Source organism: Colletotrichum paranaense (genome assembly GCF_030867605.1).
Source record: "Colletotrichum paranaense strain IMI 384185 chromosome Unknown Scaffold_1.1, whole genome shotgun sequence".
Lineage (NCBI taxonomy): Eukaryota > Fungi > Ascomycota > Sordariomycetes > Glomerellales > Glomerellaceae > Colletotrichum > Colletotrichum paranaense.
In genome coordinates this window covers 589,859-602,488 of record NW_026848959.1, presented here as the reverse complement: position 1 = coordinate 602,488, position 12,630 = coordinate 589,859, and the positions used below count along the sequence as shown (strand labels likewise).

The 12,630-nt window shown below is 50.6% G+C and overlaps 4 protein-coding genes across 4 annotated transcripts; 3 read left to right on the top strand and 1 right to left on the bottom strand.

The window, feature by feature from the left end:
* Window positions 1-635: 635 nt before the first annotated feature.
* Window positions 636-3,119, top strand: CPAR01_00192 (fungal specific transcription factor; the record flags this gene model as incomplete). The annotated part of the gene is made up of 5 exons (XM_060484485.1): window positions 636-715; window positions 786-908; window positions 964-1,004; window positions 1,054-2,451; window positions 2,524-3,119. 5 exons carry the CDS (start codon window positions 636-638, stop codon window positions 3,117-3,119), a joined length of 2,238 nt encoding a protein of 745 aa, XP_060355342.1.
* A 1,140-nt stretch (window positions 3,120-4,259) lies between these two features.
* Window positions 4,260-5,889, top strand: CPAR01_00191 (major facilitator superfamily transporter; the record flags this gene model as incomplete). The annotated part of the gene is made up of 3 exons (XM_060484484.1): window positions 4,260-4,406; window positions 4,481-5,190; window positions 5,271-5,889. 3 exons carry the CDS (start codon window positions 4,260-4,262, stop codon window positions 5,887-5,889), a joined length of 1,476 nt encoding a protein of 491 aa, XP_060355341.1.
* Window positions 5,890-6,113: 224 nt separating this feature from the next.
* On the bottom strand, window positions 6,114-8,018 carry CPAR01_00190 (uncharacterized protein; the record flags this gene model as incomplete). The annotated part of the gene is made up of 5 exons (XM_060484483.1): window positions 6,114-6,889; window positions 6,986-7,186; window positions 7,254-7,452; window positions 7,514-7,841; window positions 7,900-8,018. The coding sequence occupies 5 exons, from the start codon at window positions 8,016-8,018 to the stop codon at window positions 6,114-6,116; spliced, it is 1,623 nt and encodes a 540-aa protein (XP_060355340.1).
* A 674-nt stretch (window positions 8,019-8,692) lies between these two features.
* On the top strand, window positions 8,693-12,516 carry CPAR01_00189 (uncharacterized protein; the record flags this gene model as incomplete). The annotated part of the gene is made up of 7 exons (XM_060484482.1): window positions 8,693-8,845; window positions 8,912-10,775; window positions 10,838-11,029; window positions 11,088-11,147; window positions 11,210-11,257; window positions 11,316-11,471; window positions 11,525-12,516. The coding sequence occupies 7 exons, from the start codon at window positions 8,693-8,695 to the stop codon at window positions 12,514-12,516; spliced, it is 3,465 nt and encodes a 1,154-aa protein (XP_060355339.1).
* Window positions 12,517-12,630: the final 114 nt, after the last annotated feature.

The window sequence follows — 12,630 nt, the reverse complement described above, 5'->3', positions numbered from 1 at the left end:
GAGTTGGTGTTGAAAGTGGGAAAACGCAATTGTGGAGTTTGTGGCCGGCAGACGCCCGCGTGTAGCCGTCGGAGTGGGTCACCGACGATAACAGCGTATCCTCCTGGCCCATTGGTTGGACTAAGAAGCCATCGGATTATCTAGGGGCCGACGTCATTCGATCTATAAGACGGTACGTACCGAAGACCGAAAGGGGAAAGGCTTCATCATCGGCAAAACGACCGCCGTCACTCGTAACGCGAACTTGTCAACAGCAGTTCTCACCCCTCCAGCAATAACCACGGCTGTGGGGAATTCTCCATAAACACCGATCCTCCAGCCCGATACCAAGACCACGATGCATGTTGGTCCTCCAGAACCAGGTGATTTTGCGCCGACAAATCCCCTCCGCAAGCAGGGTGCACGGCCAGGAAACTTCCACACCTTGCGTTCCCCGCGTTGAGCCTTGACAAACACCCCCATCCAAAGAATTTCCATTTGTCACAAGCTCCGTCTCGAGAACCTGGGGAAGTGGACGATATCAACGGATAACTGCATCTCCCGTGCCATGGCAAGGGGCTCGATCATCCCCACCTCTTCCAAGTGACTCCGTGAGAGATATGTCATATCGGCATTACCAAAATACATGTCAGAATATGGCTCCCATTGCACCATCTCCGCCTCAAGCAGGGCCTTCATCATCCCTGTGTGAAGTCGGAAACTCGAGGCCTGTGGCGTAAGTTCCGTGATTTTCTTCATCTTCATCGTATGGGCTTCCTAGAAGTGTTGCTGAGCTTTCAGAATAGATGTGCCAATTGCCGACAAAGACGATCCTACTGCTCGAAAGAGAAGCCTACCTGTTCACGATGTCGTGACAGCGGCCTGAACTGTACGTATGAGACGAGTGTCAAGATCACCGTCACAGAGGCGTCAGTTCAATTCTTAGTCTCCAACTCGTGAGATATGCAACTAATGCTATGATAGCTATCTACGAGAACTCGAAGCTAAGGCTAAAGCGTATGATGGTGAGTGACTAGCATTAATCATTTCAGTCACATACTGATCGAGTTCTAGACTCGCTTCTTCGGCAGTCTCAGCTACCAGCTCCGATCCCTGGAAAAGCGCCTGCCCACCGCATCTCAGCCGAAGAGCACGAGGAAGGATTTGAAGATGAACATCCCTTGCTCGAGCCGTTCAATCAGATGAGCGTTCATAAGCCCTCGACAAGCTTCAAGGGCCCTGGTAATTCGGACAATTTTCTACGCAGTGTGAGAAACCTTTCAGGTTTCTACGGCGACGACGGGAGCCTGGACGCCAACACAAACTTTTACGAGCCAAGTGCCCTACCTTCAAGACGTGAAAAAGCGAGGACGCAAGTTCGACTCCCGCCTATAGACATTGCCCGACGACTATTTGCCGCACAGTACACCTATATTGGGACGATATTCGCCTTTACGGATCCTAAAGCCAGCTTCGATCGCTTGCTCATCGAGGCGTATCGAGGTCCTCCTGATCCCTGTGACAGAGAAGCATGTTTGTCATACGCAAAGGTCCTCATCATTTTGGCTTTCGGTCAACTCTACTCTGTCAACCAATGGGTCGATTTCAGGGGTCCGCCAGGGTTCGACTACTTCACGCATGCCTTGAACCTATTACCCGATACCCATGAAGAAGGATCGTTGTTGTGCGTGGAAACACTGGCCCTCATCGGGTATTTTATGCAGAACATGAACCGTCGTGATGCTGCGTTCTTGTATACCGGTATGGCTCTTCGCATGGCCATCTCGCTTGGGCTGCATCATGAAGTCGGATTTAGTGCGGCACCACATGCTTTGCAGGGTCAGGATAACAACCCGACCGCCTTGGATAATGCGACACGCGAACATCGTCGCCGAGTTTGGTGGTCTGTGTATAGTCTAGATCGCATCCTATCGGTCAAATCGGGAAATCCCATCACCATCCAAGACGAAGATATCGGCGTCGACCTGCCTTCGAGACTCCAGACGGAAGCAGAATATTGCCCAGCAGTGGTGCTTCGGCATTATACCGAGCTCTCAAAAATCCTCGGTGAAATCCACAACGCCATCTATCGTAAGACCAGCAAGACAGCGCCTAAATCTGGAAAACGCTTAATGGCATCGGTTCAGAGCATCGTTCTCAGCCTGTCCAAGTGGAACAGCAACTTACCAGATGAGCTTCGGTTTGACCCTGCTCGGCTTAGCATTAGCCGCGAGAGCGTCAGCACCTTTGCGCATTACTATCAGTGCATCAACATGACTGCGCGGCCCTTGCTCTTCCACGTTGTACAGAAGCGACTCCAAAAGATCCGCGCCAGCAGCGATGCAGGGGAGAAAGAGCGAGGCTGGAAAGAGGGCTTGTCCCAAACGACTGTCAGGGTTATTGACATGTGCATCGGTGCGGCGCAGGACACTATCAACATCATGACCGTAGCTGCACAGAGAGATCTTGTTGGTAAGTGCGGTTACACAACCTTTGCCCGATACCCGCTTCCTTTCATTGGCTGACCGCAAACGACCAACCCAGCAACATATGGATACATGGACGGAGAACATGTCTTCTCAGCATCCATCGTTCTCGTCATGGTTTGCGTCGCCTTCCCGACAGACCCGTCCAGCATCATGGCGATGAACGCCGGTCTCGATCTCCTCCGAGGCATGGGCGAGCGAGGCAACAGCTACATGGGCGCCCGCTACGAGCTCCTCGCCAACCTTCGCTCGGCCGTCATGTCCGGGACAAACGCCCACGCCGAACCTCTGCCTCCGTTCCCGACAAGCTTCTCGCCGACGGAATCGCTAGTGCTGGCAGGAGCAGGAGGAGGGCTTCTTCCAAGTACACAGCCGACTAGTAGCAGTAGTGTACTGCCAATGACTATGGGCGACACTCAAGGAGGAGGCCACATGGCGATGCAAGGCGTGACGGGTCAGCAGCGGGTGACGTTCCCCGTCGTCGACAACAGCTCCCTAGGTGAACCCTTTTTCGATGAGAGCGTGAGCACGGTGATGGACTTTGGGCTCTGGGAAGAAGGCTTTGCCGACCCGGCGATGGACGCGAGCTTTGACTTTTCGCAATGGACTCACGCGGCTGGCATGACTCAGGCTGATGATAGGATGGATGTGTGAAGGAAACATATGGTATCTACATGTATATCTTACTATTATGATTTGATGATAATGCGAAGCTTTCAGTCCTTTCACTTGGGCTACGATAATCTGTTCATGACCCGAGTCCTTGTTTGTGGATACCGGCTTATCTTGCTCTAACCACGGAATCTGCCCATTTGACGGCTTGTCTGAAGGGGATCTGCGGGCTGCCAGGGGGGAGGGGCTGATATGTATCAAGGGATCAAACTCAAATGGGTTAAATCCCGAAAGCTTCGGACAAGGCACCCGGAGGCATCATCCTGACATCACGCCCGGTGGCTGGGCAAGCTAACTTTAGACAGCGTAGACTCGACGCCAATGGCCTGGTTAGAGTCAAGAAAACCCATCAACCGACACTGGACAACCCAAGCCATTATGGACAATCGTTATTCGTTACCGAACCGTTCCCCAAGTCCCAAACTCTGTTCAAATGCGTTCCATTCCAAAGGTTCCCTATAGGCCATTCGAATCCATCCTGGAGACTAGTTCGATAGGGGCGCCACTCCGACGCCGGGGGCCGGGTGGATACGAGCAACTATCAGCGCTATCAGAATTGTCGGTGGGGAAAGATGTGGGAAGTCCCAAGCTCCCCCGCAAGTGTCAGGGGTCGGCGAGGACCTCCGATCTTCTTGGTTGGCCGTGGACAAGTTCGCGGTAGATGCTTTAGGTTATCCGAACGGAGTAGTAAGGGATCAAATGCTAGCCAAGGTCTCTTAGGAGTGACTCTCCGCGCGTGTCTCTCTCTAACCCCCGCGATGCTACCCTTGATACCGCGTCAATCCATATGTCCGTGCCTGCAAATGGATGGCTCGGCAAGAGATAGCGCGCCCGAGTAATTGTCGCTGACCATTCCCTTGGTGTTTGTGTTATCCGTCTGTCCATATCGTTCCATTATCGTCAATGGCACATCACGCATAGGTTGGCACAATCATAAAGGCGGTCTGCCCCATCGACTGTTTCTAGATTAAAGAGATCAACTCCTCACCACCTTTGTCAATCCCGAGACTTCGGTAGCGAATCTCCATTGCCGTTGAACCCCGACTACTGCAGAATTCAAACTACCGGTCTGCTTGGGATTCTACCTAGGCTACAAGTTCACATCCAGAAGCCAGTTCAGTCATGGCGACCATCTCCGCCCCAGACGACGTCTCCGGCGCCGGCGCGGAGAAGGGTCTCGGCAGCGACATTGATCGCTCTGAATCCAACAATGGCACAATGGCAATCGAGTCCCTTGATCCCGCGGCCGAGAAGAAGCTTCTCTTGAAGGTTAGTAAATTGCCTAGTCTTAAAATCCGTGCCATACCTTTATAGCAAGCTAACGCAATGGCACTCCAATTCAGCTTGACGCCTACTTCGTCCCAATCATCATGGTCGTCTACCTAACCTGCTTCCTCGACCGCACAAACATCGGCAACGTCCGCGTCGCCGGCATGCCCGAGGACATCGGCGCCACAACCCAAGAGTTCTCGACCGCAATCTCCATCTTCTACGCAACCTACGTCGTCTTCGAGCCCCCATGGACAATCATGATGAAGCGCATCACCCCGCGCGTCCTCCTCACGGGCCTCTGCATCATCTGGTCCCTCTCCACCGTCTTCTCGGGCTTCATCCACAGCATCGACGGCCTCTACGCCGTCCGCCTCGTCCTCGGCATGTGCGAGGCCGGCTTGTTCCCCGCGCTGAATCTGTATCTTACTATGGTGTACAAGCGCGACGAGCAGGCTAAGAGGGTGTCGTATCTGTTTGTGTGCTCTGCTATTGCGGGTGCGTTTGGTGGGTTGTTGGCGTATGCTCTGTTGAAGATGGATGGTGTGGCTGGGTATGCTGGCTGGCGATGGGTCTTTATTATTGAGGGTGTTGTGAGCATCTTGATTGCCCCGATTTTGTGGTTCGGTCTGCCGAATGATCCCTCCAATGCGTACTTCCTCTCCGACGAGGAGAAGCGCATGATGAAGATTCGTGCTGCGCAGCGTGCGCAGTACATGGGAAGTGATGAGTTTAGCTGGGAGGAGATCAAGATTGAGCTTCGCGATCCCAAGCTCTACCTGAGGTACGTTTAGACCCCACCACGGGGACATCTACCCCTATCTTTCTCAATATCCTCGACAGAGACTAATATTAGTGCAACAGCGGTGCCATCCAATTCTGCCAAGATATCCTCCTCTACGGCTTCAGCACCTTCCTCCCCTCCATCATCGTCTCCATGGGCCGCACGAGCATCGAAGCCCAATACCTCAGCATCCCCGTCTTTCTCTTCGGCGCCATCGCCTTCCTGGCGACAGCCTACATCTCGGACCGTATTCTCGTCCGTGGACCTCTCATCTTCCTTGCCAACATCCCGGGCATCATCGGCTATATCCTCATCATCTGCCCGACAAGCAGCGGCGTCAAATTCTTCGGTACCTTCCTCTGCGCCATTGCCGTCTACAACGGCCCCGGTCTCAACCTGACGTGGCTCAACGTCAATGTCGCGCCGCAGTACCGCCGTGCTACGGCAATTGGTATGCAGCAGGCTATTGGCAACTGTGCGGGTATCGTTGCCGGTCAGATTTACCGCAAGGCGCCGTATTTGCTTGGTAACGCGTTCTCTGTCGGTGCGCTGGGTGTTGCGCAGCTTTTGGTTGTTGGAAAGTGGTTCTATATCCGCCACTGCAATGAGATGAAGAGGAAGATTGAGAGTGGCGAGATGGAGGACAAGAGGAAGGTCAAGACTGGTGATTGGGAATTGGATTTCAAGTATCATATGTAGGAGGAGATGCCGCTGTATTAGAAGTTTCTTGTCGGCTCTTCGAGCGCCGAGTACTAGCATTGAATTTTGGACAGACATAGAAGAGAGATTTGAGAATATGATTGTAATTCTGTGAGCCAACTTGCCACGAAGAACTCGCTGTGATGAAAGCTGTCTGCCAGATACATTCTTAACGCCGTGATTGCTTCCATCACCTGCAAATGCCTACTACCTACGTACAGTAATTATCTAACATCATCCATCTCCAGTATACACTCTTTTGGAAGCCACTTTCTGGCGTGATTACTCGTCGAAGGATGTGTAATCAAAACTTTGACAATCACGCCGTAGTTTCGTTGATTCAGCGCAGTGACAAGATTACTCAAGAACAACACAACATCCCCCAATCCTTGAACATGGCGGTTCACTTCGAGCCATAAGGCTCCGTCTAAGATCACAAAGACAACCTTATCTGTTGCAGCCAAAACCAAATGACGTAAGAGCATGCAGAGCACGTCAAGTCGCTGTGCTCTGACACCGTCTATGAAGCTCAAGTTGATAGCCGAGAGATCGACGTCCCGCGGTGTGAAAGACTCTGCGATGAGAGAATTCCAACACCTCAGGACGCCGCTGGCGCCAGAGTAAGGGTCATTTGGGCGATTGTGCTGGCCGCAGAGATACACCAGCGGAATGCTGCGCTCGGATTGTCTGGCTACCAGCTGGGCGAGAGCACATGAGAGCATTGTTAGCGGAGATGTTGCTTCTTGCTCTGAGCTAAGCTTCATCCTTCCTTCGATGAAAAGTATCTGAGACTCGTTCGACTGGAGCCAAGAGGCAAACTTCTTGTCGCGGAGAGCCAGCATGGCGTGGCTGATCATCTCTGGGGGGCAAACTTTCTGTGCATCAATCATAGACGTGATCATGTCTCTCTGATTGACTTTTGGATCGAATCCAATGCTAGAGCGAAGCTCATCAAGTGTTATAAACGCTTTTGCGAAGAACTTTTCTGCTTTCGGGTTGTCTGTTGTTTTTAGGTCGTCAAAAGCAATACTCATTGTCTACCTCGAACGGGCAGGGTACTAAGGCAAAGTATGAGGTAGTAGAGGAACAGACTGACCTCGAACCCAGTCGGCATACTTCAACTGGCTGTTCAGTTGCTCCTTTAGAGCCTTGAGTGATTTGTTGATGTGCTTATGTTGACTCATCAAGACGACATTCCGGAACTTGGCCACGTTGCCCTCGATATTTTCCTTAATAGTGTCTTCCTCCACATTCTTTCCAAACGTTGTCGGTCTCGTGAGTACCTTGAATGCTCTCTCTTTGAAAGTTAGATCATTACGTAGAAAATTTGAGATGTAACTCGAAGCTTTGAGAGCGGTCCTTACCCAGGGCTGACTTATCAATCCATTGCAGCATACTCTCTACACCGTCGAGGATTCCCAGATACAAGTCTTCGGCTGCTTTCCAGACTCTAGGGTCATCGTCATAGATTTCGACATATTCTTCCGTCTCTTCTACGATGTCTGGCAGACTGTCCAGACAGTTTAATATCTTGTTTCGAACTTCGTCTAGGCGCTTGGCTGCCTGTTGTCGCAAAGGAAGTTATGAGCCATAAGACCAACGATATAGGAAACTTGTATCTTACACAGAAAACAAAGGTCAGAGCTCCGCAAAGTATTCCAGTAAAGTCACCGTTTGGCAGAAATGCTACAAGCATTTCCAGATTTGATGCATTTCGCTGGAAAGATCGCCCGGCCGCGCGAAAGGGATTGTGTCTCATTTTCGTTTTGGCATTGTCTTGCTCGACTGCCTCGGACGCCATGATTCTCACATCTTCCCATTGAAAATCCTTTTCCACGTCAAATCTCGCGAGGTCTTTGCGATTAGTTTTCTGCGCGAAAGTACTTATCAATGTCTTGAATGATTTTGTACGTTCGTGGACTCTGAGAGCAAGCTTTCGCGTCAGTATCAAGCTTGACAAACACACCAGCTTTGGAATACGTTACGAACCCGAGGAATAGGGCCACTCACCTAAGAGATGCCTGTCTTTGACGCCTCTTTTCCGAAAATTTGTCCCGAGCTGAGACTTGCCAGCTCGGGTCCCGCTCACCGGCGTGAGTTTTCATGAAGGTGCCGACATAATCAGCCATGATTGTGTTCCGAAGGGATTCAAACTTTCCTAAAAGTTTCGAGGAAAGACGTAGTGGAAATCCTTTCTGCTTCTTCTTCGACTGCCGTTTCACCTGATGGTAAGGCTGCGGAAAAGGGGGGTAAGCGTAAGCGCTGGCATCAATACAAAGATGGGGGATGGCGAGGTCTTGGCGTCAGCATCCGGGAGTCGGCATGCTGACATGCTGTGATGGGTTGGAAAGAGTTGTGTCACTGCCAGGCTACAGCTTGCCTGCATAAGATTGATTCTAAAGGGGAAGCAAAGCGCTTATCATTAAACATCTCATCATCAGGCTGACCAATAGATGGCATAGCTGGAATTATCCCCCTGAAGTAACCCAAATACTCTGTACGTGCCTGCCTCCGGCATTCAGGCTCCAGTTGATTGGCCTTTGATGCCTGTCACCCCCAACAGCAGACCTGATGAAAACTGCTGACTCCCAGATTCTTTGCTACTTGGGGTTCTTGACCTTGCTCATCGCGACCAAGCCACACGCGAAACGTTATCGCTACTACTGCTTTATCCCGACCTTGATAGGGTTGCTACTCGGCCGACTTGATCTTTCTTCTGGTAGCGATAGCTCATTACACCTCATGCTTCACGATTGATCAGGTCGAATGAGGCATACCCTCAGGTTCCCGACAGCTAGAGAACATGTCTTCGACGCTGGACGTGTCGATCCACGCCCCAGGGGCTGACTTTTCGCCGGCCACAACTTTGCATTCTACCGAGGTGTCGAGTCTGATGTCACAGAAAGACTCCAATACAGAGACTGAAAGCAAGGAAACGATATCCTCCAAACCTCTCGTAAGCACCGCCATAAAACGGACGTAACGATGCCGAATTTTTGATCCGATGACTAACGTTCAACAGCAAAAGTCAAGTTATCATGATGTCTCACAAGAGACTCTCAGCCAGCAAGACGCCGAGGAATTGCCGTCTGGTACAGAGCCAGAAGTCGATCCTATTCCCGATGATGTCTCAAGACCCGATATACCCGACAACGTCAGTGAGACCTCAGACGAAAGTCTTGTGCTCCGAGACTTCAGACTGTTCCGCGGCCAAGGGAATATAAAATTGAAGACAGTTGCGCTAGAGCTTCAAAGCATGTCTTTGCATCATCTTGATGCGTCAAGAACATACGATGCTAATAGCGCGGCAACGTACTTCGCCAACCATCTGAAGATGATGAACTGGATCTCTGAGGTGATCAAAGACAGTAATCGACCTCCTCCGGTACCTCCGAGTGAAATGAAATATGAAGAGAGGAAGCGGTACCTTTCCGAGAAAATCGAGTGCAAATGGAGGGAGTGGGTGGACTTACCTCAAGAGTACGCGATTGAGATTTTGATAGAGGAAGAGCCTCTAGACAGGGAATATTTTCGGAGCGGTCCCGATAGTCGGTCACATGCTAAACCCGTCATTCTGCAACCCCGGGACAACGATATTAAAGTGATCCCTTCGAGGATATCAATCAATTCTTTGGCGGTAAAGAGAGTCCTTAGTGCCCTGTCGAATGGAGCCCTGGTTCCGAGCTATCCGGCCGACAGTTACACGATTTACCGCCCTTTCAAGGTTCTCCAATGGCTTGAGCCTAAGATCCGCGAAAGATTGTCGGAGATCCAGGAACTCTGTCTTAGCTCCAAAGACAGAGACGTAGAGATCAAACATCCAAAAGTGTCGACTGAAGCCGAAGTCAGTGAAGAAATCGAAACGAAGGATGCAAAGCCAGCAATGACACGAGAAACGAGAGACAACATCATATTCACCTCGGCGTACGATTGGAAATCGTTAACCCAAGATGAATTGCAAGAAGCATCTGATGACCTAGGCACCCTTGTGTCTTGCATTGATGAGTACATTCTTCCCTTAGGGAAAGCAGTTGAGAGATCAGGCGATGTCCGGGTCCACTACCAAGAACTATGGCATGTATTCAAACCGGGGAGTATCGTCTACGTCAAAGATCCAGCAGTTCCCCAGAAGCTGTGGCGTGTGGTTCAAGGCAAAGGAGGTCAAACACCACAATACCGGCAACCTGCGACTCAAGCCACTAATTTACAGCTTGGAGGTGCTTTGAACGACTCGAGGCCTCTCCCTTTTGTGATAGAATGCTATCACATAGACTTCGATGGCGTCCAGTTCATCCGCGTCTTCAAGAACTTTAAGTTCGAGATGCTCAGGGATCTGACCAGTATTCGTTCCCTTCCGATCATTCCCTTGAGAATCGCAGAGCGAGATGGCTTTGTTGACATATCAGGCTGCAAGGAAAAAGGACAAGATTTCATATCCTACACAAAATGGTCCTACAGTTATTACCGAGGTCAAAGTCTGATACACGAACCTGAGGGAACTATTCTACGCCGTCCTGAGAAGGGGGCTATCACTTCTGCTGTGATGATTGCGGAGGCTATTGAAAGCCCAGTGGTTGTGGATTTCCATCGTTGCCTACAAGAAGTTCCAAGTTGGAAGCCCGGAAGATCATCCAGAGGCAGTTGGGGCTTGGCCGAGGTTACTGAAGAAAAGAAAGCATCGCCACCATATTCTTCCCCCCCTCCAATCATTCCCCCAGGAGTAGACGATGATCGAGTATGGGATGCTCGAATCGCGGAGGAAGTTCTCGAATACACCGATCAATCTCAGCCCGTAGAGGTTTACGGCCGAGAGTCTCCTGAAGGAGATGAGATCCTCCTGCTTCCCAACAGAGTTTTTGCTTTTGTTCTACGTACACGTCAGTGGGGTAAGTAAATGGACATTCTTTCAGCAAGAAGTAATTTGATTTCGCTGACATACGGAATCTAGCTTGTATTCCTCTCGGATCTGGCTCACTTGATACTCAGGGACATAGCCTCACTAGAATGGGAGAAGACAAGAAGGCATGGGACTACCTTCAGATAGACGACAGTCACAGAACCATAATCAAGTCTTTGATGGCAACTCATTTTCGCAAGAAGAAGTCTGAGCGGCGTCAATTTGATATCATCCAAGACAAAGGTATTATCATGAATGGTGGACGTTTTTCTGAAAGACCTTAAAGACTGACAATATTCAGGGAAGGGTCTCATTGTACTATTGCACGGAGTTCCTGGGGTGGGCAAAACTTCAACTGCTGGTCAGTATTATTCTCAACTCTATGTTGGCAATTTGAATGTATACTAACAGTATGGATCGTAGAAACCGTCGCAGCCTACTACAACAAGCCATTGTTGCCTATCACTTGCGGTGCGTACCATACTGCGAAGTATAGATTTATCAGAACAAGGCTCTGATTCATAAACAGGTGACTTGGGGATGACTCCAACTGAGGTGGAATCCAATCTTCAGAATGCATTCCAGATGGCCCAAGCCTGGGATTGCGTTTTGCTCTTAGACGAAGCTGACGTCTTCCTGGCCGAAAGAAGCCAGGACAACATTGAGCGAAACGCATTAGTATCTGGTACGTTTGAAGCGGTATCTAGCTCCCATATTTGTGCTGATACTTGAATACAGTCTTCCTTCGCGTGATGGAATACTACGAAGGAATTCTCTTTCTCACGACCAACAAGGTTGGCTCCTTTGACGAAGCCTTCAAGTCCCGCATGTCCATGGCCTTGTACTATCCACCCCTCACCCACGAGCAAACCAAGAAGATATGGGAAGTGCAAATGGATCGTACGGAGAAACTCTCAATCGCAGCTGCGCCGATGGACCCGTCGCAACACGTAACATTCAAGCGCGATGAGATCGTAGCTCTTTCTACGACTCTTTGGAACTTGCAAACTCTCAGGGATGATCACAAGCCAGTTTGGAACGGAAGACAAATCAGAAACGCCTTCCAAACGGCTGTGGCGCTGGCCGAATTCCATCAGCAGGAGAACAATATCCCGGGGCCCATCGTTGTGAAGGGTGAGCATTTTGAGAAGGTGGCTAAGGTGTCCCATGAGTTCAACGCGTATCTCTACTCGGTGAGGCACGAGCGCCTGGAGAACGAACTTGCCCACAAGAAAGAGCATCGCTACGACGACTTCAACCGGAATCAACTTGGCTTCGGTGGACAAGTGCTTGGAGTGCCTCAGCAGGGAGGTTTTCAGCAGGGTTTTGGGATGCCCGGAGGCTTCCAGAATCTGCATCAGTTAGGTATGATGGGAATGGGCATGCCGAACATGGGAATGGCTGGGTCTGGGTTCAATAATCTGCAAAATCAGGGTAATCCCATGGCCTCACAGTCCCCGCAGGTCGGCTTCGGCAACATGAATAACGTTGGCATGGGGATGGGCAACATCAACATGGGCATGGGTAACGCTAGCCTCGGAAACGCTGGTCTCGGCAACGTTGGTCAGGGGAGTGCTGGGAGCGGCGGCTCGAACGCAGCCATGGGTGCACAACAAAGTAATACCAACAACGTAGGTATTCCTGGCCAAACTTTGGGGGGACAAATGACTCCCCAACAACAGCAGCAGCTCCAAGAACTTCTTCGGCTCCAGCAACAACAGCAGCAGTAGAGGCAGCAGTACAGCAGCAGTAGCGTTCCCAGTAGTCATAATCTCTTATGTCATTAGTTTCCTTAATTCTCATGGCTACTTGTACTCGTGATAAATACATCGATGTGACAGATG